At 38.1% G+C, this 27,320-nt stretch overlaps 2 protein-coding genes across 5 annotated transcripts in view; both read left to right on the forward strand.

The window, feature by feature from the left end:
* The first annotated feature begins 280 nt into the window (after positions 1-280).
* nup62l (nucleoporin 62 like) lies at positions 281-14,114 on the forward strand. 2 transcript variants are annotated; one of them, XM_079892309.1, is made up of 13 exons: positions 281-370; positions 1,805-2,353; positions 3,247-3,479; positions 6,405-6,476; positions 6,566-6,673; positions 7,489-7,593; positions 7,722-7,824; positions 7,908-8,052; positions 11,039-11,088; positions 12,661-12,795; positions 12,877-12,988; positions 13,087-13,153; positions 13,933-14,114. In XM_079892309.1, the coding sequence occupies exons 2-13, from the start codon at positions 1,821-1,823 to the stop codon at positions 14,022-14,024; spliced, it is 1,755 nt and encodes a 584-aa protein (XP_079748435.1). In that variant the 5' UTR covers positions 281-370; positions 1,805-1,820; the 3' UTR covers positions 14,025-14,114. The 2 variants fall into 2 exon arrangements, with proteins under 2 accessions (XP_079748435.1, XP_079748436.1); XM_079892310.1 differs by having other exon boundaries at positions 287-374.
* Positions 14,115-14,285: 171 nt separating this feature from the next.
* atrx (ATRX chromatin remodeler) overlaps positions 14,286-27,320 on the forward strand; it is a 52,022-nt gene continuing 38,987 nt past the window's right edge. The window contains exons 1-8 of one of the 3 annotated variants that reach the window (XM_079892295.1): positions 14,286-14,489; positions 16,235-16,329; positions 19,581-19,630; positions 20,537-20,586; positions 25,218-25,342; positions 25,429-25,545; positions 26,698-26,807; positions 26,884-26,951. In XM_079892295.1, coding sequence (XP_079748421.1) covers positions 14,470-14,489; positions 16,235-16,329; positions 19,581-19,630; positions 20,537-20,586; positions 25,218-25,342; positions 25,429-25,545; positions 26,698-26,807; positions 26,884-26,951 — 635 coding nt within the window. In that variant the 5' untranslated portion in view covers positions 14,286-14,469. Of the gene's footprint in view, positions 14,490-14,930; positions 15,182-16,234; positions 16,330-19,580; positions 19,631-20,536; positions 20,587-25,217; positions 25,343-25,428; positions 25,546-26,697; positions 26,808-26,883; positions 26,952-27,320 lie in introns of those variants that run through there. The other 2 variants (XM_079892296.1, XM_079892294.1) reach the window with 2 other exon arrangements.

The raw sequence follows: 27,320 nt of genomic DNA on the forward strand, positions 1-27,320 counted from the left end.
ATTGTCTATAAAATGTATGAATCCATTCAAATCCGTCATTTTTAATATTGACTTCAATTGTGTGTAGAAACTGACTTGTAAAACAACAACAACAACATAGTATTATCATGGTAGCTACTTTAGGCTCTTTTTGATGTAATCGTAACTGAAATACTGCAATAAGTAAAAAGACTAAAAAATATATTTGGTGCGCCAGTTTATTTTGTCTTTATAGTTTGATAGGGCCAACTTGCCAGTGGTATGTGTGAGAGAACTGGAGATCTGTAATTTCGATCAGGCAGTATTTTAGACAGTTGAAGTGAGGTCCTCAGAGCGGAAGCGCATGTAATGTGACGACGAATATTGCGCGCGTGAGCTGCAGTGAAGTACTGTACGTAAGTTTTATGTGTATTTCCCCCTGATATAAAGTGTTTTATTCCACCTTATAATACATAATTTAGTGAGTCTGTCATAGTTTTAAAATAAGAACGTTGGCGATGTGAGTGTGCAGAAGTCAGAGGGTGTTCAGTGAACGTGAACTGTCAGCTAACGTTAGCTGTATTATCACTGATGTTAAACAACATCGGTTCTTTTATCGCATTCATCAGTTTTAAAGAACCAACAATATTAAACTCTATACATATGTATCTCCAAAGAAGCACATAAGCTGATCTAATGCTTTAGTTTGTTATCATTTGATTTTAATAGCATGTTATCACTGAATATAAAAGAGAGGCTAGTTGGACACCAAAACACTGGCTTTCTCCAAACCTAGTGATTTGCCTTCATAGACAGTAAGATTCATCTTTGTCTCAAAGCCTAGTGAACCTAAAATACATTTTTTTGGACGCAAAACCTTGTGAACTGCCTACTTGGGCAGCGTTTTCGTGCCGTTAGTGTCAGGCTGCCTATCTACATGTATGTTGGTGTGTAATGTAATGAGCTGACTACATAGATAACATTTTTGGGCATCATAGTCTAAGTTAATGAGCTAATAGTTGACCCAGCACACATCTACACTACTATGGCCAGTGCAAACATTCGGTCTAGGTAAAGATAGGCAGCTAAAGTATGTTTTGAGACTCAGCAACTCTGTCTAAGATTTCATAATATAGTTCACATTTAGCTTTCCATTTGACTTACATATGTTTATACTGTCTTCGCTGATTATCACACAGTTGTGTTTAACCTCTATTCTTAAAATTGAAGAATTGAAGATTTAGAATCTAAACTGGTGGATTTTTTGGACATAAATGGGCATTAAAGCATAAATTCTTTTTTTTGTGGCATTTTTGCCCCATGCCCCCGATCAGCACTGATCTCATACATATCTTCTCTGCTATCAAATTGAGGGGAATTCATTGTAGCAACAGAGACTTTGATTCCCTGCACATATTATAGTCATTTACAGGTCCACTGTCAGAAAAGCAAGGACCATAAAAGTCGTCTAACACTAGCTATGTTTCCTTCCAAAGTTGCTAAATTAACATATGTGCAAAATTGGAATATCGCATAAAACATTTGCAAATCGTTTCCATCCAGTGAGCCAAGGAGAACAAGATTGTCACTTCCTGTTAAACTGGCACTAAATATCACCACGAAAAAAGGAAATTGCTGCAGTAGGAGAAGCCACTATATAATAATTTCGTCTCAGATGCTGTGCAACGAGATCGGTCCGCTTTTATAATTTATGCACAATTGTGAATCTTGGTGTTTCCATCCAACTTTATTTTATGAGATATTCCAAAATGCGCATAAAAATAGGTGGATGGAAACATAGCTACTGTTATTTCACACATTTTTCCCCTCCTGTCGTCATTTACAGGGTCTTTTGAGGCACTATGGCGTTTAACTTCGGACAAGCGGGCACTGGGGGCTTCAGCTTTGGACCCCCCAAAACTACGGCTGCGGCCCCGACGGGCTTCGGGCTGCAGACCAGCGCTCCTGCAACAGGGGGGGGCTTCTCTTTCGGGGCCAGCCAGCCCCAGACCCAGACCTTTACCCAACCCCAGACTCAGACCTTTACCCAACCCCAGACTCAGACCTTTACCCAACCCCAGACCCAGACCTTTACCCAACCCCAGACCCAGACCTTTAGCCAGCCCCAGACTCAGACCTTTAGCCAACCCCAGACTCAAACATTTAGCCAACCCCAGACTCAGACCTTTGGCCAACCCCAGACTCAAACATTTAGCCAACCCCAGACTCAGACCTTTGGCCAACCCCAGACCCAGACCTTCGGAAACCCCCCGCCGCAGTCTCAGATCGCAGGACTGCTCGCACAGCCCACGCAGAACAATGGAAGCACACAAGGTGGATTCAGCTTCGGAGCGCAGACTCAGAGCAGCACCCCTGGGGGAGGCTTCTCTTTTGGGTGAGACTTTATCTAGGGCGAAGTGTGTGTGTTGTCCTGTTTTTTTTTTTTTTTTTTTTTTTTAACTATCCCTTTAATAAAGCAACAATAAACTGTTATTCCATGGATGAGGGTGGAGAAGCCGGGTTCAGGAAATAAAAATAAATAATTTTATAATTAATAATTTTCTCCAAAAGGGAATTATTTTAACTTTAAAACCTTTGAAGACTGACTTACTGTGAGATACACTATTGTAAATCGATGGTATATGGTTCTGTTAAAGCCATCTGTTAGCATTATTTCAACTAATTAAAAAAGAATTGTTAAAAAGCAGAATTCCTGTTGAACACTGCATAGCTTTTTTTATTTCTACATCATTTTTATAATTCCATTTCATTCTCGGTGCTTCATGGGATTGTAGTTCCTTCCCTCACTGAGTACACAGTCTTGTACCTTTGTCTTTTTAGATGATTTCAAATACTTTTGATTCAGATCAAAGTTTGTAATGCTGTGATTCACCTTGTAGCTAGTTGGCTTGTTCATGGCTTATAATGCTTTAATGAAGACTTTTTTAAAAATTCCTTGGAGAAAAATAAGAGAGATTCTTCTGAAACCAAGGCTATAAAAGTGAGCAGTTTCACTCTATAATTAACCTGAATGTCATCTATGTAGCAACATGACGCATTAGGAATTTTTCCTGTATTCCTGCTTGATTTCAAAGTAAACTGGCTCTAAACCCTCAAAATTGTGATTATCCATCACGACTTTGGACGTGCCTCATCCAGTCAGATTTTTGAGTTGGAAAATGATAGTTGAACAACAGGATTTAAAAGAATTACATGTCTGTAATATTTAAAGTAACTGATATATGTAATATTTATTTATTTAAAGTCTGTTTATGTCTTTGCATCCAGCGCGTCCCTTCCTAAACTCAGCACACCTGCAGCACCTCAACCTGCGACCACAGGCATGACTCTGGGGGCTTCACCTGCCGGGACGGGCTTCACTCTCGGAGGTCTGGCTCCTCAGACTACAGCGGCCCAGCAGCCTATGGGGGGATTCAGCTTTGGGACGCCCAAAGTTCAGGCAGCCTCAGTTGCCCCGACACAGCCCACCCCTGCGCTCTCACTGGGGGTTCAACCCACAGGTCATACAGAGTTACATATGTTCTGACATCCAGTTCATAATATCAGCTTTGTTCGTTTTAAGCCCTATCCGGACGGGATTAACTTTACAGGGTAGATGGAGTAATGTAATTTTACCACAGGACGTCTGTAATATTAATGGCCAGTTCACACAGGATAAGATATCTCAGTAAAACTAGCAGAAGTGGGAGAGTAACTCGATTTGCGCATCGCCGTCCTCCACCTGTCGTCATGTGTGTATTACGTTGCTTCGTGAGATCACGTGCACAAACACATATAACCGATATTTATAAAACATTTATGTCCGGTCGAACGATGTATTAATTAACTTCAGATTGGATTACCTAACGCTAAAAGATGTTTCGTGCCTCTAACAAGTGCTGTCTATCTTCTCTCTGATCTGAATGGTGTGTGGAAAACACTTGAGTTTTGCCAGAGACTCGTCTCAGCGTCTAGAACGCAACTGAATGCTTTTCCAAGCATCTCCATACAGCGGAAAACTACTTTTAAACAGGAAATGACTAAATATTTACGAGTAGATCTATTCGCATGGGATTAGTATTACCTGAGGTAATTTTTCTGGACCTTTTACCAGAAGGTAAAAGTCGCCGTAATCTTTACTGACATTGTCTGTAATGATGACTGAGATGCACATTCGGACGGGACTAAAATCACAGAGAAGCTCTGGTTACTAAACAGGGCAAATTAGCGTGAGAGTGCAATTCCAAAAAAGCGCCGATGGGAGTGGAAAGTTCAGTGCGTGATCTACTGACGACATAGCCTGGTAATACCAAACTCTGCTCCTTCGCTTTGCTTCGTAGACAGAGTCTGGCATAATTGGCATGGCATAATTGAAAAGCGTTTTCTTTCTAGCGGGGGGGGGGGGGGGGGTGCTTGTCTGAAGTTTAAAATCATTGGTTACCCGTAAGCCAATCACATAACGTTTGGTTATGGCGTGTGTTATGCGCATGCTCAGCCGCATCTAACTTCCACTGTAAACACATGTATGATGCGAAAACAAAACCATCGAGCGAAATACCGGAGTGAACATGGGTGTGAACGACTTTTGCAGATTATGTGAAGTAAATCTACGCATCCACGGTACAATCAGAGTCTACGTCACGGCTCTCAGCCCGCCCTCTGTTCGTTGATTGGCCGGCTGTTTTCAGGCCGGAGGAAAACGGAAAGCTATTAAGCTGTATCAGACTGACTACAGAAGCTAAATGAAATTGAGCGGAAGTAAGAAGTCTGACGTAGTCAGGCTACTGACGACACACAAATTTGCGCAAATTAGCGTTAGGTTTAAGACATGCTTTCTTTGGGTTGTAAATAATGGCGCAAACACCATTAAATTGACAAACGCAGACCTTTATAAATCACCTTGCATGATTCATTTAAATTCTTTCCTCCCATTAATTTTGCCTCTGAAAGGGAAACTCCTACAAATGCATATGCAATAACATCAGCTGCAAAAATAACTCTGTCCACGCCTTTTCTGCGCTAATTCTTCACTGCGTGTCTTTAGTACATCCTGATAGTAGTTTTTTTTTAACGGCAAAAGAGGGTTTGCAAGCTGTTAGTAAATCTGGCCCCTTGTCTGTTAGCTTTGAGAGAGTCTATTTTTCCCCCACGCTCCTGAAAGCTGACACTTCGACATCATCTCCTGCTCAAGGGACATTTTAGAAATGACAATGAACAATAATACAGAATTATACATAAATAATTGAACAACCTGTCATGTGGACACCAATGTGGGCTTTGCCTTTTTCCTATTATGCAAAATTCACTTTTATAAGGTGTTTATACACTGATGTGTGTCTACAGTGTGTGTAAACAAACAGCATATAATGGTTAAAATCCATCCACTCCCCATAATTTAGAAGCAGTGTCTGAAAATACGCTCTTCCAGATGTCCCCCAGAAGCCCCGCCATGATTGCTGACGATCTGCTCTATTAGCATAGATCCCGCCCTGAGTGAGCCGCATATAGTTCGCCATGTTTATATCCTCTCTATAGCACCTATTGATATAATGTCTGCACCTCATAAACATTACAAATGTGTTTTTGGATGTACCAATGAACATAAGTCTCCATAGACTACCGGCATCTGTGCTACTGAGGACACGGTGGATGAATTTCATTTGTGAAGGAAATATGCCAGAGAAATTAGGTAAAGTCTTATATGTTTGTGCAAATCAATTTTGCACAATTTACACAAAAGTTGAATCTGAAAGATAGGTCGATACCACCATCCTACGGTTCCCACACGAACACCTGTGCAACCATTTATAGATGATCATGATGGAACTTGCTAATTGATAAGTTGAATAAAGTTGACTCCACAAGAAGTACATAAATTCATCAACTAACCATTCAGAAAAGTAACTTTTTCCTGAGTCTCTGCATCATTGTCCAACTCCGGTTCAAACATGTAAGGCTGAACACAGCGACTGACCATTTTGGACATTTTGTCTGCGTGAGATTCTCCAGTGTTGTTATTGCAGGAGTATCTGAAGCACGAGCTGTAAAGGCTTCTGGAAAGAGGGAGGGGAGCAGCAGCTCATTTGCATTTAAACGTACACACGCTAAAATAGCATGTTTTTGCTCACACTCAAATAGGGGCAAATTCGACATGCTATAATAAATGATCTGAGGGGTATTTTGAGCTGAATCTTCAGACACATTCTGCAGAGACCTAAGATTACATTACATCATAATAGGTCCCCTTTAAACTAATGCCTAAGCAAAAGGACAAGCCCAGTCATATGCTTCCCCCAAACTTCCTGTTTCAGTTGTAAAACCATATAGTGGGGTCCCCCCCCCCCCCCCCAATGTAGTTTGTTACACTAACATACTGGTCCCTATGAAGGAAATCTACAAATGTTTTTTATGTATATGTAATAATTTGTTGTGCTGCTGATTTATAGGTCTGACTCTTGGTGCTTCAACTGCCTCCACAGCTTCAACAACTGCGATTAACTTTGGAATTAAAACTTCAGGTATGTAATATGTTGTGTGGATATTCAAATATTAGAAAAACTGGCAAAAGACAAAAAAATAGTTGTATAACATGTTTGTTCTTGCTCAGCCACCCCAGCTCCCACCAGCTCGGCTCTAACGAGTCAGTCCATGGCGGGTCCAATATCCTCTCTGTTTGCGAATCCTATAGCCTCAACAACAGCCACAGGATTCACATGTGAGTCATGAAGAAACTTCTACTTCAGTCAAATTCCCAAGCCAAGCTTTCTTATATACTGTATATATACACACACAAACCATATATGTATCTTTGGTTCTTGTGATGAGTCTCCTTGGATAAAAGCTTCTGCTAAAAGTTAATGTAGTCTAACATAGGCGAGCGTGATTTCCTATTGCAGCGCTGCATCACATTTTCCACACTGAATGTGAGTCTGTTGGCTCAGACAAAGCAAAACAATATAAAGCACATCTGCTTTTGTAAAATCTCTTAGAGAACCTGATTTTTCCAATGGTAAGGTCTACAATATCAGTTCAATCATTTCAGTTAAATCAGTTAAAATGACTTTGTAACACTTATAAAGTTCCACACAGTAAGTTTTTATTTCCTAATATTAGTAATTGAACAATACGTTTACAGCCTTTAATTACCTTGGTTAATGTTAATTTCAACATTAATAACACATTTAATACATTTGAAATATAAAAAACTATATCTGTAAACATGACTTATTGCACTGTGAACTTACATGAGCAAACAATGAACAATAATATTTTTATTAACCAACATGAAAAAAGATTGATAAATGCTCTAAAATGCATATTGCTCGTTGTTAGTTCATGTTGACAAATGAGACCTTGTTGTAAAGTGTTACCAATTTCTTTTTTTCTTTTTAAACTTGTCCATTAACCACAAACAATTGTAAAAGTAGTGCAAGTTCATTGGACAAGGTGTGGGAGCTCTGTTGCTATCATTCGTATTGTTCTTGAGGAATCAGCATGAGATAACACAGGCTTTTCTCTGTGCTCTGTCAGTGGGCTCGTCCATGGCCTCCGTGGCTCCGGTGATGACCTCAGCATCCATCGCTCCCACAAGCCTGTCCCTGAAGCCTCTGGGAGCGGCTCCTGCTGTGACCTCAGGTGCCCTCACTCACACTCATTAATGCACGCTCAACAAATAATTCAGGCCAATGTACAACTATTAAAAGAGCTCTCGTTGTTGATATTTTCCTCTGTTGTGTGTGTGACTGTGTGTGTGTCTTTTGTAGCTATTGCTAGCACTGGAGTTACTACTGGCTTTTCTCTGGGGCTGAAGACGATAGCATCTACTGCTCCAGCCACCACCACCTCGACTGCTGCCATCACAACCAGGTACAAAGCTTTTCACGTGTGTCATACCACATGTTTTCTTCTGTCAAGTCGCAGAATGGCATTCTTGTGTTGTCTTCTGTCAGCACTGCTCCCGTGATGTCATATGCTCAGCTGGAGGCTTTGATTAACAAGTGGAGCTCAGAGTTGGAAGACCAAGAACGACACTTTCTTCAGCAGGCCACTCAGGTCAACGCCTGGGACCGTATGCTGGTGGAGAACGGAGAGAAGGTAGAGACATACACTGTTTTCTCTTACTGCATACGCCATCTTTACACTGGGACAGTTACAGCAACACCAAATGATTACATGAACAATAAAGAGACCAGAGCCTTCTCTGAACTTGTGAAAGGATCTCTCTCTCTCTCTTTCTCTCTTTTATATATATATATTAGTGGTGGGCCGTTATCGGCGTTAACGCGCTGCGTTAACGCGAGACTCTTATCGCGCGATAAAAAAAATATCGCCGTTAATCTATTCTCCAAGTTGGGTTGGGAGCTGCTCTATACTACACAAGCTATGATGACGCAATCTACCCGCGGCCGCGAGGAAGACACGGCTGCAACTCATCATATTCGTCGTCATCTTAAGTAAACACGGCTGAAAGTGAAAGCTGGTGTAAAAGATCGGTGCAACATCCATTATTTGGACTTGGTTCGGATTTAAGCCGTCCGACGTAGACTGTGTGGTGTAACAGTTCGGTAAGTTAACACACGATCCAGTGTGATCCGTTCTACCACCTCAAATTCAAAACGAAACATATCACTGAATACCAGCGCGCGCGTATTATTCCCAATATATCTTAGTGAGTGGTGTAGCACATAATCTCTTTTTATTAAAAGCGCCCGATTTTAAGAATCATTGTTGTGTTTCTTTTTAACTGAAAAGACATCAGTTAGACAATATTCTCATTTTAAATTTGGGGTTTCATAAGCTCCAAGCCATAATAAACATTAGACCTACTTAAGTCTCTGCAGCTAGTGTACTTAAATTTGATTTATCTGCAAAATTATGTTGTATACTTACAGTTTTGCACAATATATGTTCTCAAAACTACATACACCCTTTCAAAAAAAAAACCAAAAAAACAAAACAAAAAAAAACAATACATTTAGCAGTTGTTTAGCAGGGTCTGTGTAACCTGTTCTGAAATGGTTTTATTATAATATCGTTATCGCAAGAGGCTGCAATGTATATCACAATATGGATTTTAGGCCATATCGCCCATCCCTAATTGATAGCCTATAGTAGTTGATAATAACATAGGCCTACCTAATGTTGCCTACGGACGGTAACAGTACAGTAGTAACCTTTTACAGTCTATGAGTAGAACAGCTTTCTCAAGCATTTTGTGATGCATTTTGGAAACAGGAGATGAGCCCCTGGTCTAATGTGCCACCTGGCTTGAGAAACCCGTTCTCAAAGACTTACTTTTATAGTCATTATTTGGGTAGCACACATATTCTGAATGCCTTCGGCAGGATTCAAATGAGCCATTTTAATCTAGATTAATCTAGATTAATTTCAAAATTAATCTAGATTAATCTAGATTAAAAAAATTAATCTATGCCCACCTCTAATATATATAATATATATATATATATATATAGATATATATATATATAACACACACAGGCAATCAAACTTATTCAACCCCACAGAGATTGTAACAATTTACAAATGTAAGCTTTTCTAAAGATCCAGTTTAAAAAAAAAAGCATTTATAACATTTTAAGGTAGGGAGTCCGACGCCACAGAACTTGCACTAATCAAAGCCGACTGTGTTGTCTCCTCGCATCTGGGAAAAAAAGCTACACCTGAACACACCGAAAGGACCACAGCCGACTGTCAATTAGCATGCGCATTCTGCAGATATATTTGTCTTTATTAGTCATTTTAAAGGGAAAGCGAAACTAAGACTGCAGGAATACAAACTATCAACAAAACTGCGCTTGCTTAAAGTTTTCAATATAAATCTTGCTGATCACCGTCTCTGTTCCACTCCACTCATGTTGTTCTGAAAATTTTCGCGCAGTGTTGCTCAAGTAAGTTGACGTAAAATTCTAAAAGCTTTCTGTCTGTACCGTCTTGGCTCGCTTTCATACTTTCGCTGTTATTCTCGTGCACTGACTCGTATGCTAAACTGAACAGCCGATCAGAGTTTTCTCTCTCATCAATGGCCCGACGAGAAAAAAACCCAAAACAACAACGTCCGACTAGAGCCAATGGTGCAGAACACACCGAAAAAAAATAAGTCGGCCGACGCTCAAAAAGGCCCAGACGGCTTTGTGTATTCAAAAATGTTAGTTGCAGATATAGCCAAGACAGAAGAGCTCTCACAGAAGCTACGAGAATGTGTTGTTTTATTACATCAAAAAGGCTATGGCTACATGAACATTTCCAAGACGCTCAAAGTTCCTGCAGACCCACTTGGCAGCATCGTTTGTACGTTTAAATCATATGGTACCATACAAAAACTTCCAGGGCAAAGAATTTCATCAAGGGGAACAAGATGTTTGATCAGAGCAGCCGAGAAAAACCCTTGATATACTGATGACCTGGTGAAAGTAGGGAAAAAACCCTTGATATACTGATGACCTGGTGAAAGTAGGGAAAAAACCCTTGATATACTGATGACCTGGTGAAAGTAGGGAAAAAACCCTTGATATACTGATGACCTGGTGAAAGTAGGGAAAAAACCCTTGATATACTGATGACCTAGTGAAAGTAGGGAAAAAACCCTTGATATACTGATGACCTGGTGAAAGTAGGGAAAAAAGATTTCAGTGCAGACTATAAGAAAACACAGAACAAGCATCGACTTGATGCCCAGACACCTCGACGAATGAGAGATCGTGAAAGGCTGCCTTGAATATATGCTTACAGGGAATTTAGATAGGCCTGTTACGTTTATTATAATTTATGAGAAGATAGTTTTTCATCAAATAAATGCAGCCTTGGTGAGGATTAGAGACTCATTTGAAAAACATTAAACAATCTTGATAAATCCAAACTATTGACTGCCAGTGTATTCATCAGTGAGTTGCAGGTGTTCATGCATGTACAGGTGGCTGTTTTCTTTGGCATGAATGAAGTGACTGGTCTAGAGATACATGTAGTTAACTCGACCAACTGTAAACCCAAACCTGTTGATGAGACACTGCCTGGACAGGTTTCCAGTGACAAGTCAGTCTATTTTCTTTTCTTTTTCTTTTAGATAACGTCTTTACATAAAGATATGGAGAAAGTGAAACTGGATCAACGAAGGTAATCAATGTTTTACTTGGATTAAAAGGTTCAATGTATATTGACTAATTCACCAAAGCTTGGTTTGGTGGTGGAAGAGCATTAATAGGCAAGAGATAATGTGCCATCATCCAGTCCTTATTACAAAACAAATCCCAAAAGTGTGATCAGGACCATAACACAAAGCTAAATGCAAGGAGTCAAATGAAGGTGTTTATTTTATTTATTTTTTGCAGTGACTGGCTTACTGTACATTATTCTACTTATAGTTGAGATCATTTATTGTGAGATGGCACAGAGTGATATAAGAGAAACTAGCACAGCAGGAAATCAGAATAAACTTTAATGCCAAGTATGTTCACACACACAAGGAATTTGTTTTGGTGATAGGTTGAGCTTCCAGTGCAGAATAAAGTACAGACAGAGATCTAGATAAGGCAGTAAAAAGAATATAACACAATAATAAAGAATAGACAATACAATTAAATATAATACTATACAATACAGTAATACAAAATATAGAAACCACAAGACAGAATAACGTATGTATACATTCTATTTACAGATGTACAGTTATGCTAATTTAAATGTATTAATGTACATGAGGTATATAATAAGAAATCATATAAAAATATGATATTATTGTAGGGCTTTTACAAACAAAACACAAAGAAATACAACTGAATGAAAATAAACAGTGTTTTAAGTTTTTCATGAAGATGTACTAACAATGGTCTTTAAGTAATAGCTTACAACACAAAATAGAATAATCAAATGTAAAATAACACTGCATAGTCTTACTGTACACATTAAATATAGATCAGTCCTTATTAAAGCTACTTCAGTCATTTTGGCAAGATCAGTGAGGGATTTTCCTTTGTCATTTGTTGTTTATTAGGCTGCTGTCACTTTAAGACCTAATGCACGGATCTAATTTACTGTTACACTGTGTACGTTTACTTAAGACAGAACTGACTGGATTTATGTGAATACTGTTCAAAAGGGCATTTTGGGGAACAGTGTCTCTTTTGTGGCTTAATGTGCTTTTAATAACACTGTTTAATATCAAAAACGTCCTGCAGTTTATCAACAGTAGACTGCATTTTACAACACTCACTTATTTGGCTGATTTGAATGCTGAGTTTGGCTCAGGGAAGAGCGGATGTGCACCGCTGTGAAGCAAAGGAAGGTGCGCTGGACTGAATACGGCAGCAGCACAATAATCATTTTACCTTGATTATCTTGTTTTCATAATCTTTGGAAACCAAACCTCATATCGAAAATCAATCACGATTAATCGCACAATGAAGAGACCCTGTTGGCAGTATCCTATTGCTTGTGGGAGATTGTGTCTGGCTGTTCTGGTGCTCTGTAGTGCCGACCAGAGGGCAACAGTTATACAGTTTAGTGCTCATTATACAAAAATATTGAAAAAAATACAGCACTTGACCAGTCACAGTCAAGTATTCCAGAGAGCCGAGTAATAAGTCGTGCTCAGTAAGTTGCATGAAACGAACCGTCTAAGATATCACCAGACAGCATGCATACTGTCATTTGCTGTGTTTTACTCATATTTCGGTGCTTGTACCACAGGCTGGATCAAGAGCTGGACTTCATCCTGTCCCAGCAGAAAGAGCTGGAGGATCTTCTCAGTCCGCTAGAGGAGTCAGTGAAAGAGCAGAGTGGAACCATTTACATGCAGAACGCAGATGAAGAGCGAGAAAGAACGTAAGAACAAAAGCAGTCCGCTCATGTTTCTTCTGCATGCACTGTGACGTCACTGAGTATTTGAATGATCTCTTTATCCAGGTACAAGTTGGCAGAAAATGTGGATGCCCAACTCAAGAGAATGTCCCAAGATCTGAAAGAGATTATTGAACACCTCAACACATCCAGCGGACCTGGAGACACCACTGACCCGGTATGCAAAACATGATCCATATTTGATCGAGAAACGCTTTTTATGAATTGTCATGTGATCTGGGCAAAGAATGAAGGGTGTGTTTCCTTCTTTTTCAGCTTCAGCAGATCTGCAAAATCCTGAATGCACACATGGACTCCCTACAGTGGGTAGAACAAAACTCTGGTTAGTATCTTCTTGGATTTAGAGGAGTCTTTTCATGGAGTCTTCTGTTCACACTTGGCATGTTTGGTTGGATTAAAATGAGCCCTGGTGCAATTGCTCTGTTAGTGCGGTTCATGTGAATAAGTGTGAACGCTGCCATCTGAACCCTGGTGCCACCAAACAAGCGGGCCGAGACTGATGGAAACTCTGGTGCGGTTTCGAATGAAATATGAATTCTACACTGACCAAAGACATGTAAACGAACCAAAAACAGGAAGATATGGCCCTAGAAACTCAAGAATGCTTAAGCTATTTTTTCTTGTCATAGTCGCGATGTTGCCCATCACAGTTCAGTACGTGTACTCCTTACAGCAGATCTGTGTGTGTTTGACTGAGGGATTCCTGTTGCTGTTTTGACTCATTTACATATTTTTTAAGCTCTTCACAATTTCTCAGCTGGTCAAAATACCATCATATGTAGGCTAGGCTTATACAACGAGTGCGATTATCCCAGAACACAGCATTGTTTTGGATGTTCGGTAAGTTCCATTGCAAAATATACGTAATAAAAGCCGACCAATAAGGTTGTGAACATATCCATATGCCTTTTTTTGGTGTTAAAATGCCAATGTGAACACTCAGCAGAACAGGACGCTTTTTTTTTTTTTTTTTTCTGGACCAAATGAACCAAGCGAACCGAACTACAAGTGTGAACACACCCATAGACACAAATAATAAATTGCCAGTCCATTATGAAATGTTACTTTGCATCATGTTTAACGTGCACTTTTTCTGTGCAGTGTTACTCCAGAGGCGAGTGGAGGAGGTCTCAAAGGTGTGTGAAAGCCGCAGCAAGGAACAGGAGAAGAGCTTTCGTTTAAACTTCCAGTGAACATGCATAAAATATGATTTTCAATCAGATGTAAATGAATGTCATTGTTTTTGTTATTTGCTTAAAAATAAAATCATTTCTTTTACCTGATTCGCTCTCAAGTTTCTTTGTATTCATGTTGATGCAGTTTTGCAAAATGATTAATTTTCACACAGATTAGGGATCAAAGTCATTGCAATGGCAGACCAGCGTAGTATTATTATATTTTAAATGTAAAATGAAGACTGCATCTGTAAAGCAGGGAGCTTCTCTTCCTGGTTTACACTTATGAGATAAAACGAGCCAATCAGCTGCATGAGCTCCACCATAGCAACATGGATCCTGGCATTGTTTAATATCAAGCAATCCAAGTCTGCGTCTATGGGGGAAAATAATTTCAAAAAGTAAAATAAGAATAAAAAGCATTATATTTTAAAGGAGGTCGCAGGTTTAAAAAGGGGACGAAATGACCACCGACATCTGCAGGTATGTATGTGCACTAGCTACTGAGGATGCGATCATGCACACATGTGGCGGAGAACACACACTCCTCTCCTCCACATGCATGCAGTCTGTATGTAGCATGAACTACGAGTCTGTCTAAAGTGCAAAGTCTGCATTGTGATGCTTGCATAACAAACTGCAATAGCACGGATGCTAGGCATATTGGGGTCATAACATAATATCATGAAACAAAATGCATGCCGTGATTTCTGCACATTTATTATTATAGCACGCGCCGGTATAACAGCAAGCATTTGTCCGGAATGCATCATATAACTCATGCCCTAGTTCCCCCTTCCATGCTGCACTTTCTTTGCATTACATGCATTATATATTATCTTTCTGTGCATTTTAAAAATGCATTCAGTGCGCACGCAAAGAGGACGCGGGACTGTCGTGTCAAAAGTGAACTGCATGTGACCACTCGCGTCCAGTGTGTTCACAGAGCGCGCGCGCAGAATGCGAGGAGTCTCGCGTGCGCCATTTTAGCGCGTCTCGAGCCATCCGGCAAGATGGCGCTCTCGCTTTGTCTGTCCTGATCGGCGTAAAACACAATTTACTTTTACCACACACGTGAAAATTGACCGGATCGAATGAAAAATCAGCTTTCCTCGCGCGGCCTCAACAGTGACATCTCGAAGATCTGCGCGTGAGCTGAGCATTGAGATCTCCAGGTAGGTGTAGGGATGCAGCCGGGTATTACGCGCGTGCATTTGTGCACTTTACATCTATGCCCAAGTGTTGTGAATAGTTAGGGGGCGACATAAGGATATTTTATGATGAATGAAATCATAATGAAGTGCCTTGCTTTTGTTTAACAAGTAGTTTTCATTAATCACCCTATTGTGCAGATATAGCTGCATTGGTCATGTGCAAAAACTAGGCCTTTCTCCACCAAATTCTCAGTACTTCATTAAAATGGCTGTTTTGGCGTAGATTTGGGGGATTTGTGTATTATTGTTGTGTCTTTCTCTCTTGTGTTTTCTTGCAACATCAGCTCGTGTATTGAAAATGAATCAGTGGATAAGAGTCAGTGTAAAACAAGTAGCCAAAACATCATCTGTAGCGAGACGATTTGTTTTTTTCCGCTCTCTTGTCTTATTCATGTGTTTGGTTTGGTGGCGTGTTTCTTGCTCTTAAAGTGAGGCACACGAGCTGCTCGGTTTGTTTATGTTCGCTGTTATCAGTGCGTGTCTTCCGTCCTGTTACCGGCGGTTGTGTTTCGCGCTAATAGGAGACGGGCTCAGTGATGACGCCACCTGCCAATCAACAGAGACCGCTAAAACTCTCCTCACGTTAACAACGGCTTTCCTTTTCGGTCATTGTTAGTGTTTCGTTTTCATTTCAGCCTAACATGTTTATTTAGACCTAAATTGACGTTTTTACGGTCTGCTAAGTCACTTTTGTTTACGGTTTATTTCCGAGTTTTTTTAGCATGTTGAGCACACATTTAATAAATCAATGGACAGTGTAAATTCAGCTTCCTGTACTTTCATTTTGTTGTTGTTTTAGTAGTAGTTATCTTTATAATATGTACTGTAGTTTCTGTCTCAATATAGTAGGTACTATAGTATTATCCTCCACTGTGATGTCCTTTTTTGTGTAATAAAATTGAGCTTTTCTTACACTGATATTCCTTATTCAGTTCAGTCTGTGGTACTATTGTTTGTAAATGTGGCCTATTGTCTTTGTTTCTTGATGCATACTATATCTTGTGTTTCTTTCAGGTCCAGTAAGCTGAATACATTGGTGACTAAACTTCATGAGTTCTTGGGTAATTCTCCGGACGACGAAAGTATTGATTCTCAAGACATTTCTAATGGTGAGGATAAGTGATGGGAAGTTCCTGGACACTGAATTGTAGAGATCGACTAATATAGATTTTTGTTTTAACCAATATCGATTATTTGCATGTTTATGTGGCCCACAACTGATATAGCCTACAGAACCATATCCGGTTAATTTACCATTTCTGTTATTTCATTCCCTCCTTGCATACAAAACACACACTTCTAATAGAGGAGTGTGAAAGAGTGCCTAAAAAATAAAGAGCACTGTAACTAAAGGGTCTTTTAAAATAAAAGCTAAACTTTGATCAGGTAAAAATAATTCTAACATTTTTTTAAAAAGCATAAATCATTCGAAACAGCATGAATAAATAAAACTTTGTTTCTTTAGTGTTGCTTAGTAATCCCAGTTGCATATTTTAATTTTATTACAACAGCAGTAAAATTAACATTAGGCTAAATAAATGTACAAAGTCTTATGTTTTCAAACAGAGAACATAAAAGACAGGCGAGTCTTTTCAACTTTGCTTGAATAAACTTTTGTTTTAAACTACAGTTTTAAAAGGTTTATGTGTTTGATAGGCTAAAAGTGAGGAGAATGGAATAAGCATAGGCCTACATTACGCATGCATTTGCTGGAATATGCAAACATTGTCAGAAAAGTAAACAATAATGAATACATCATTGCAATTACAGAGTCCATCTACTGTTATCATGTTATCAGAATTATTAATGATGTTTTTTCTGGTCTAGATTATAAAATACCTGCTGACAGAATGCTGTTTTTATCTGCGTTTACACAGAACTTCTCTCGCATAGATCATAATTTTCCACAGAGCTGTAATTATTTAGATGTTTATTAGTGAAATAAAGGTTATATAGTAGATGTTAATATAATTTAAGGAGTTTTAAACGAGTGGATCTTGTTAAAAGCTGCGTACGGTGGCTGTGCTGGAGCATTTTCTGATCATCAGCCTGAATGAACGGCACTGTGAACGCGACTTAACAAGACTGACGACGAGTGCTTTTATTTCCAACATGCACTCATTCATGGCTGTTTTATTTAATTCATGAAAAGATACGTTTTATTAGGACAGGACTTTTCGAATTACACGACTCTGTGAGTTCGTCTCTATTTTTAGCACCAAGTTTAAATTACATAGGCCTATCAAACATTTATGTAACATATCTTATTTGTGCTTTAATGGTTGTTATGTTAAAGTTTATTAATCAAAGCAAAGTAAGTTGCTTTACCTGTGAACACCGTCGTTGACTCGTGTCTCCCCTCAGATGCAATGGTTTAATGGCGGTCTTACGCACAATTCTTACAAGATGCCGTCCTTTATCGGCTAATCCGATATTACAAAACCAATACCCGATTATGGAGAAATGCTTAAATATCTGTAAAACCGATTATCAGTCGATTCTGTTGAATAGCCCTGGAGTAGAGGTCGACTCAGCACAGGAGTGAACTAGGGCTGCCCTCGACTAAAGATTTTTCTAGTCGACTAGTTGTCGTTCATTTAAGCGATTACTCGACTAATCACGCGTTTATATTAATAAGCCATAAATCATAATAATGAGACTTTAATTGCCTATATATAATACATAGCCTAATCAGCGCTCAAACGCACACATAAAGCTTGCCACAGCTCATCTGCAAACCTAATGATTATGAATGTGTCATGAAAAAACAGGAGACTTTCTAAACATTTTAATAATCTATTGGTAATGCTTTCTGTGTTTTCGGCTGCAAAGATTTAGTCAACGATGCTGAACTCGTCATCTCGGCAGTAGCATATATGCACGTTTCATGCGGATTACATAATCTGATAATATTTATTTTCCTTTTGAATTTGTTCATTCAAAAGTAGACATTTCAAGCTCTCTTTAGATATATTTCTCATGTCTGTGAGGCAAGTATACACTGAGTTTCGGTTCGTTTTGTTACGGGACTGAGACCAAAGATGGCAGAAAGTGCGTCCTGTTTTTTTTTTTTTTTTTAACAAAAGCACAACGTTTTGTTGTTGTTGTGAGTTTAACAAAAATAAAGGTAGACCCTTTACACTACTCTTATCTGCATGACCAAAAATGATTTTAAGTTAAATGTAAGTGATCGCATCGGCGCCTGTATGTCATGCAGTATAAGCGCGCTCTCCACACAAACACTGGAATATGCGGCTAATAATAGCGCAAATAATCTATGTAGCCGAGTTTTGAATATAGAAAGAGTTTTATCCCTGCAAGCACCTCTCACATTGTCTTCAGGAAATTTACAATTTATTACATATTATTCAAAACATTAGAGCGAACAAGTTTTTTTTCCCTGAGATGAACAGACTAATAAAATTTTGGTCGACAAAACCTCATCTAGTCGACTAACGGTTCATTGACTATTAGGGGGCAGCCCTAGAATCAACTCTTGTTGACTCTTGCTTCGTCTGAAATCGCTCACTGATTCTCTAATCCCTATCTAGTGCGTGGCAGTTGAGTGCACTATATCAGCGAGGAAGGAAATAAAGCGAGGAATTCAGTCTCTGACGTATTACACAGTGCGAGAGGAGCTGTTGCAGAAACAACTGTCACATACTTTTATCCTGCATGGAGATTATTTTAGAAATACCAGTCATAGTCACTTTAGTTTGTAATTATTGTAGAGTAAATGTTCATAATCGTTTATAACCATAAATCATTAACAAAAACCACATCAAGCATAAATACATCAATAAGTGTAAATTTTTTGTATTTATTATTTTTTAGTAACTTTAACTCTCCTGTCCTTTTAGCCTAGAGATGATCATGGCCATTTAGCACCATCATTTAGCATTATAAAAAGATTAATTTGTTAAAATACACTACCTTCTTTCTCATTTATTTAATTCTGATATAATATTCGATCACGGCTGTTTCTTGTGACTCTTACCGCTGTGAAATTAGGTATCAGAACAGCTAGGTAACGACGTTGATGGGTTTATCATTTCAAGGATAAAATGTCATCAATACGTTTGTATAATTTGGACAGTCACGCTAAAACTGTGTTGTCTTAATAAGGGGAATTTAAGGCTTTGTGTTGAGAAAAAAGAAAGAAAAAGGTTAGTGTGTAATAACTGCAATCTTGTATTAATCCTGTGCCTGTTTTGATGTAAAGTAAATGGAGCCGATTGTATCAACTCTTGTGGTGGGCGAGCTGACAGAATATTTCCCAATAATTGTTTGCATTTAATTTGCGATTGTATTTTGAAAATGATACTGATATATTGTAAATTTTGCTTTTCTCACATTGCAGGTAAAATGGCATCCAGTGACTTAAACATCCCTGATGAGAAAATGAATGAGGTGTGTGTCTACAGAGCCTGTGTTTTCTGTGTTTCTCTGCTGTTTACTGTAACACTCTGTCCTATTGTGACAAGTTTCATGTGTTAAAGAATGGTGATAATGCTTGGCATTTGGCAACAGGCTTTCGTGGGAAAAAACAGCTTTTCCCATCATTCTCTGCATAGATAAAGCATCCATTACACAACTGATGCACATACTTGATTTTCAGTTTGTTGGACTGGGGCTTCCTGTCTTTCTTTCTTTTTTCTTTCAGTAAGTGTATAAAAGACATGGGCATGTTAAATTGAAATCCAGCACATACATTTTATTCCAACAATGCTAAGTCTAAAATCTCCTGAACGCCCATCACACCATTGTAATGATTTCTGAATTGGTGTTAAAATATACAGGTATTGAGATGTCCCTGTGGGCATTGTGGTTTGGACCCTTTTATGCAACACTAATATATGAGGCTAATGTTTATTCAGATGTTATTTCTGTGATCTGCAAATCTATCTTTAAAACATTTGCACTGTAAAAAAAATGCTTTTCTTACTTAGTATTTTTGTCTTGTTTCCAGTCCAGAGATCTAAAAATTCTTAAACAAAATTACCTGCCAATGGGTTAAGAAAAATAATCTCGTTTCTGTTTGAATTAAGATCATTTTTCTCACCCCATTGGCAGGTCATTTTGCTTTTTTTAAGCAACAACTCATTTAATTTTGATTTATTTCCCTAGAAAACAAGACATATCTTATGGCATTTTACTCCTCTAGTAAATGCATCTTGATTTAAGCATTTTTTGGTAGTTGGACTGGAAACAAGACGAAAAATACGAAGTAAGAAAAGCATGTTTTGCAGTGTGGTGAGTTGAGTTAGTGACGTGGATTTAAAATCACTGAAAATGAAACTCTTTTCTTTTTTTCAGCCCGGTTGCTCCTCCGAAATGACCAAACCCTCATCTTCACGCTCAAAGAGGTGAGTTGGGTTGCGCTCATTGTTCTGGCTCTGGCTCTTATCCAGTGAAATAGCTCGACTGAACTGATACCTTCTATGTTGTCTTATGCTGGGTTCAGTTCAACATCAGATGTGGGATATTCCCCAGGGAATTTGATCATCTGATTTTAATCAACATTAAAATCAACATTGTTACTTAGTCTTGTTTACTAGGCTTGCTGTAGTCTGTGTTTTCGGTGTTTACAGTAATAAACTGAAAGCGTCGCAGCAGGAGTCAGATTTACAGTTCATTTACGAGACGAGAGTAATGAGAGACGACTGACATTGACAAATATCTCCATGTACGTGTGAATTCGAAGGCGAAAGTGAAAAGCGAACCCACATTCAAGAGCGATTTCCCCGCATACTGAACTTTCTATTCATCAAAGAATTCTGAAAAATAAAATGCATCACAGTTTCCACAAAAATGGCCGGATGGTCGCACCACATGATATTTTGACACTTTAAATAACAGAAAAATAAAAAATAATTAATGAGAAGTTATTATTTAATAACTGAGTACATAGATGGGAGAGGTACTACATATACAGTATATTATAACTTTTTATGCATTTAAACGTGTTTAACTGAAAGAAATGTCAGCTGGAGGTACCAGCCCAGAAACACCCTCCGTAAAATACTGTCGACAAAATGACAGAAAATATCTAGATATAATTGTTGTCAATATTGCCCACCCCTAGCGTACAGTATTAATTAATTATTTCTTCAGGTCTTAAAAATGTCAATGCTGCAACCCTGTTCTCTACTTGACATTGCCAAATTATGACTCAAGTTTTCTATTGTCCAATATTTGGATGATTACGTGAAAAGAAATGAAAGCTTTTGTTTCTTTCGCAGGAGAATTATTATAAATGATAGTAGAGAAATGTATTTTCTGTGTTACTCCTCTGTCTCTGGCAGACAGTTTTGAAATAGATTTTATCACAGTATGAACTTGGCCTCATTTCTGCATTATACATTTAATTGCTTATAAGTGCATGTTTCATAATTGTGTAGTACTAGGGGTTGCACAGACTAGTCGCTGATCATTCATGGCCTTTAGAGGGCGCAACAGCATATGAAATCTTTGTAAAACACTTTTATGCTCCGTTTCCAATAGGGATGGGCATTTTTCAAAAATATTGCATTCGAATATTCGGGCTCATAAAATTCGAATATTCGTTTATTTAAATGACATTTAACGAAAAAGACGTTATTTTTTAAGTGTTTTTTTTTTTTTTTTTTTTCACCATTTCTGAAGAAGCTTACGATTAGGCAATATACACAACAAGCTTACAATATATGTTAAAGTTTTCTTTTAATTGAAAACATTAAACAGTAGGCCTATGTGTAAACAAAAAAATATAAAGAACAAAAGGATATAATCTCAAGCAGCGTGAACGGAAAAAACGCCTAATAAAGCAGAGTAGCCTAGCAGATTGCGCCAGTAACAGTTATCGTACAGAACGTACACATACACTCGAATCAGCATATGATTATCGTGTTTATATTGTTTCACGTTTATGTTGAGAAAAACAATAATATCCACATGCAGGTGTGCTGCCAGCAATTTATGCTCGCTGCGCTGACAGACATTTCAGAGAAACAAAGATAACGGTGTTCTAGTTCTAAGTTTCTAACAACACTTTGCGTTTTCTGTTCTTAAACCTCTCTCTCAACGAAAGTTAAAGGAAGAATATGTCTCAAAATCAATTTGCTATTAGATAAGTTATCATCTCTGATCACTCGCGCTACAGCTGCGCTTACCTGCAGTCGTGCAGTGATAGACAGCTGTCTTTCCGACTGCTGTTTGGATTTCATGTGATTTCTCATTGTGGTGATGATATTATAACTCCAGATTAATTAATTAATTTGATCAAATGTAACTCCATTTTGTAAAATCATTTAGTAACCTCATTTTCGACTAGTAATTCCAAACTTCGCGAGGCAGACGACGACATTATGATCAAATACAAACAACTGGTTAAACACTCGCCACAGTGCCACCCAGTGCATTTAATTATAACTGCGAGTTAGTGCTTGGGATTTATCAGGGATTCACTGCATTTACAACCCGCAAAGTATTTACGGCTTCATAAATTCGATAAAATTCGAATAGTATTTTATTTTTCGAATAATAATTACAGATCGAATATTCGAAAATTCGAATATTCGTGCACATCCCTAGTTTCCAAACAGTTAAAATAATAAATAAATGCATTCTCAGAGAGCGCTCCACACAATATGTTTGATTATACCATCTGGATGCTCAATTTATTAGGTGAAAATACGTTTTACACAGCTTATTGTACAGGTAAGTTTATCGCTGTTTTAACATTAGCACTGCTGCATTGTAACGCGCACACACACACACACAGTTGAGTGAAGATCGCGCACACAATTATTCAGTTGCGCAGAAATGTATTGTCAACAACTGTTCTGTGATTTATCAATAAAATAGCTTAGAAACTGAAAATTTCTAGCATATTTCTTAGTAACTAAAACCCACAGCTTCACTATTAGTAGAGAGACACTGCCAGGTAGATTTAATTCACAAGCAATCGCTCACTAATGCATTCATATAAATGTAATCATTACTGTGCTACTTTATCTGTAAATGATTTAGAACGAGAAAATCTGTGAGAAATATAATGACCCAAAGACTAAAGTACTGAAAAAAATGAGCTGTTATGTAGCAGCAATAGCCTTCGCTGTGTCATACGCCATAGCTGTGCACAAGGCGACCCGCGTTCAAGTCTCAGCTCGAGGTTCAGGCTTATTTGCTCATCAATGACGTCATCAGCGACTAGTCGACTCAACTTTCATCACATAAATCTCTATTCAACCCCTTGTGTGTACATGTCATGTACAGGTGTTGTCATACCTTCATCTAGGGGTGCAACGGATCACAAAACTCAGGCTTTGGATCATATTAAGGTTTTGGGTCACAGAACAGTTCATTTTTCAGACAAAAAAAAACAAGGAATGCAAAATGGCTGTATGTGCACGCTTGGGTGTGTGCACAAAAAACTGAATTGAGTTCTGGTTCACGTCTTCTTGAGCTTGATGGTTTAAAATCGATTGATTGTTTAAATTGACAAGACTTCTGAACTTTCACTCTATGATGGTTAATTAGTACGTGAATCACGTTTTCCGAACAGTGGGGCCTGTTCCGTACGGATCACGGATCAACTACGATCCGTTACATCCCTGCCTTCATCTATGGATTTCCACACAAGTTTCCAAGTCTGACATGATTTATGATTTTTCTATTGCACTTTTCCAAATAGGAAATTCTTACTTCCTGAGTTTGAAAGGAACACAGCTCTGATTAGCAACATGACTTCATGTGTATTGTTTTATAAATAATACCAAGGATAATACCAAGGTAGGCAAAGACAAACCAAGCTGACAAGCATGACAAGAGTCAATTTGTGTTGAGAATGTTGAGAAGTTCCCTTTAGACTAGGGCTGCTCGATTATGGGTAAAGTCAATATTGAAATCACGATTATTGGTGGGCGATATAACCAAAGTCTTATTTCATGATATGGGTCATGTTAAATGTTAGTGAAATTTCACAATTATTAATACTTCAGCAAAAAATAATACTAGGTTAATTAATGTAAGTAAAATGTCCTCAGAACACTTACAGAAGACAAGTAATAAATTGAATAAAGTAATCAAAGTTGAATAGAGTAATCAAGTCTAAAATACATTAAATATAGACTAATCCTTATTAAAACTAAAGTTTATTCATTCAAGAGCAGCAAGTGATTTTATCTTTGTCCTGTTGTTTGATTAACATGACAGACTGCTGCAGATTTATTAGGCTGCTGTCTCTTTAAGAGCTTCACGGATCCAATATACTGATACACACATGCTCTTTCTCAGTGTTTACATTCACTGAAGACATAACCAACTGTGTTTACAAGGATACTTAACCAAACTGGCAGTTTGACATATTTGTGTGTAGGCTGTTTGATCGTTTAGGCGAGTATCTGAAGCCCATAGTTTATCTGCCCCGCACATAAAGCCGCCTGGGGAACAGCATCTCTTTCATGGCTTAAAGCGCTTCTAATAACACTGTTTAATATTAAGCACGTCCTGCAGTTTAGCATCAGTAGACTGCATTTTACAACACTCAATTATTTGGCTGATTTGGATTTCAAGTTTGGGGAACGAAAGTGCACCGCTGTGAAGGAAAGGAAGGTGCGCTGGAAAATGTCATTTTACATTGATTATTTTGTTTTCATAATCGTTGGAAGCCAAAATCGAAATCAGAAAATCAATTACGATTAATCGCACAGCCCTACTTGTTGGTGTTGTATTCCTCTATATCAACTGCAGTTGTTGCTTGCACATTACCTTTTATAACAATTGAGATATTACAATGCTTCTGTAGTTTTACACAATTTATGGCCATGCTCTTTGGTGCTTTAAGTGCATATTAAGTGCCATGCTCTTTGAATTGCATATTCATGTGGGAATTGTGCTTTGGGAGGAATGGTAGTATTTTGAGTTAGAAATGTGTTTGGGAGGGAAAAGGATATATATTGATACTGTTTATCAGAACAAACCTGTTGACCTTTTTCCCCCCTTTTTTTAATTGAAGAAAACCTTCATTTGTGACCAAGCACACTGCCGTAGATGAACCTGAATGTGCAAATGAGAGTGGAGGTGAACACTGCACAGATGACAGCATGCAGAGCGGCCTGGATATTAACAAGTTACCACAAGGTAAGTCCTCTGTTAAGATGATTGAGTGTCTACTGAAGCGTGTAGTTTAAGAGCCACACTGAACCTCCTGGCTTCTCGTCTCTCAGGCACAGTGGTGGTGAAGCCGGAGCCGGTTGCTAATGAAGCTAAAGATGAATTCAGAGGTCCAGAGTTTCGTAACCGAGGAAGTAAAGTGAAAGAGGATGGACCACGGAAACGTTCGGGTGAGTGAGCTCATGTCTACTGTAAATGATCTCAAGCGCCAGTAAAGTTTATTGAATTATCAGAAATCAGTTATGAAATTTTGGCTGTCGATTTATTTGTTATGTAACACCTATTGCACGTATTTGAATAACGTGAATGTAATAGGCTAGTCCTAAGAAAGATTCCCTTGAATCTAAAGATTGCAGTCCAGAACAGCATCCAATGATGTCATTTAGTAGAGTAGTGTAACCTGTTTGGCCGAAAAATGGGAGGATTTTGAAAGCAGTTTTGTTTTGTGATCATGACACCTTCACCTCTGGAATTTATTGCATTGCCTTTCAATTTTTGCAAAATTTCACTTATTTTGATGGCTATATGTGCTTTGGTGTCTGTTATACAGTTTATGTTGCAAAGCCATCTGCTTAGACCGGAGTTAAGTTCGCATCACTGATTATTATTCGTGCAAAAATATTTTCTCAGAACATTCAGCACATTTCAAAGCGGAATTATCATGTGTCCATTAATCCTCACTGTAGTTGAAACATTAAAACGCTGCATTCCACAGGAGAAGTGTTCAAAAGCAGCACATTCACTACAAATATTTTATTTAAATTATTTAAAAAAAATGTTGCAACTTGTGGATAATGATTGAAGTTTCAGTACTTAATTCTTAACGAGAGTGGCATATTTAATCTAAATGTGCATATCAGATGTAAAACAGAGTTTAAATCATTCTGTTTACTTCATTACTTCGCTCACTCTAGTAAAAGAAAGTCTAGGTTTATTTTTTATAAATCCCGATATGTGAGTGGAAAATTGCGTACACACATTTCTATGCTTTTTTTGTGTGTACGCAACATTTATACATCAGGCCCCTGGTCCTGAAGTACATCTAATCTTAGGGTGTTTTCACACTTGAGTCCTCTTCAAAAGAACTGAAAAGGACCATGTGTGAAACACCCTAAACACACCCAATTAAATCGACCTGATCATCAGTAGTGCACTACTTAAGAACGTAATAGTGTTTCAACTAACAAATGCATACAACATGTGCCGTTTTGGGGCTGCTCCAGGACCAGGATTGAGAGAAACTGCTAGAATATTAAAGATTCTAAGGCAGCGGTGCAGTATTACTGTTTTATCATCTTCATTTATTTTTTAATCTCTGACAGACGAGAAGCTCCAGGAGATATTTAATTGCACAGCATGTGGACAACAAGTCAATCATTTTCAGAGGGATTCCATCTTTCAACATCCTGCACTGCATGTTCTTATCTGCAAGGTAGAAGCCAGATTCACTTGTTACAGCCAATTATGCGCTTCTATCTCTCATTAACATGCATGCCTTTTTCCTACAGTCATGTTTCAAGTATTATATGAGTGACGATATCAGCAAGGATGATGAAGGGATGGATGAACAGTGCAGGTTGGTGCATAACATATATTTTTATTTGTTTATAACATTATACGATAGCAACATATTTAGTAGACAATATCAATATTTGTGTAATTTCACGTTTACCACAGCAAAAACTTATCCTAAAGAATGCACTGCTAAATTAACAAAAAAAAGTTAAATTAAATGAATACAGTGTTGTGCTACTTTAAGAATTTTTCACTTAAATCAATATTGCTTCAATGTAATTACTCAAGTAAACATTTTGTAATAAAATTGAAAAAATGAATTAATTAAAACCACAGAGCAATGATACAGGTTAAGTTAACAGTGTTTTTCAGGTTTATAAAAGCAGTATCAAGTTAACAGTCAGAAATCTGACTAAATAAATAAATAAGT

The sequence above is a fragment of the Squalius cephalus genome (genome assembly GCF_949319135.1).
Source record: "Squalius cephalus genome assembly, chromosome: 14".
NCBI lineage: Eukaryota > Metazoa > Chordata > Actinopteri > Cypriniformes > Leuciscidae > Squalius > Squalius cephalus.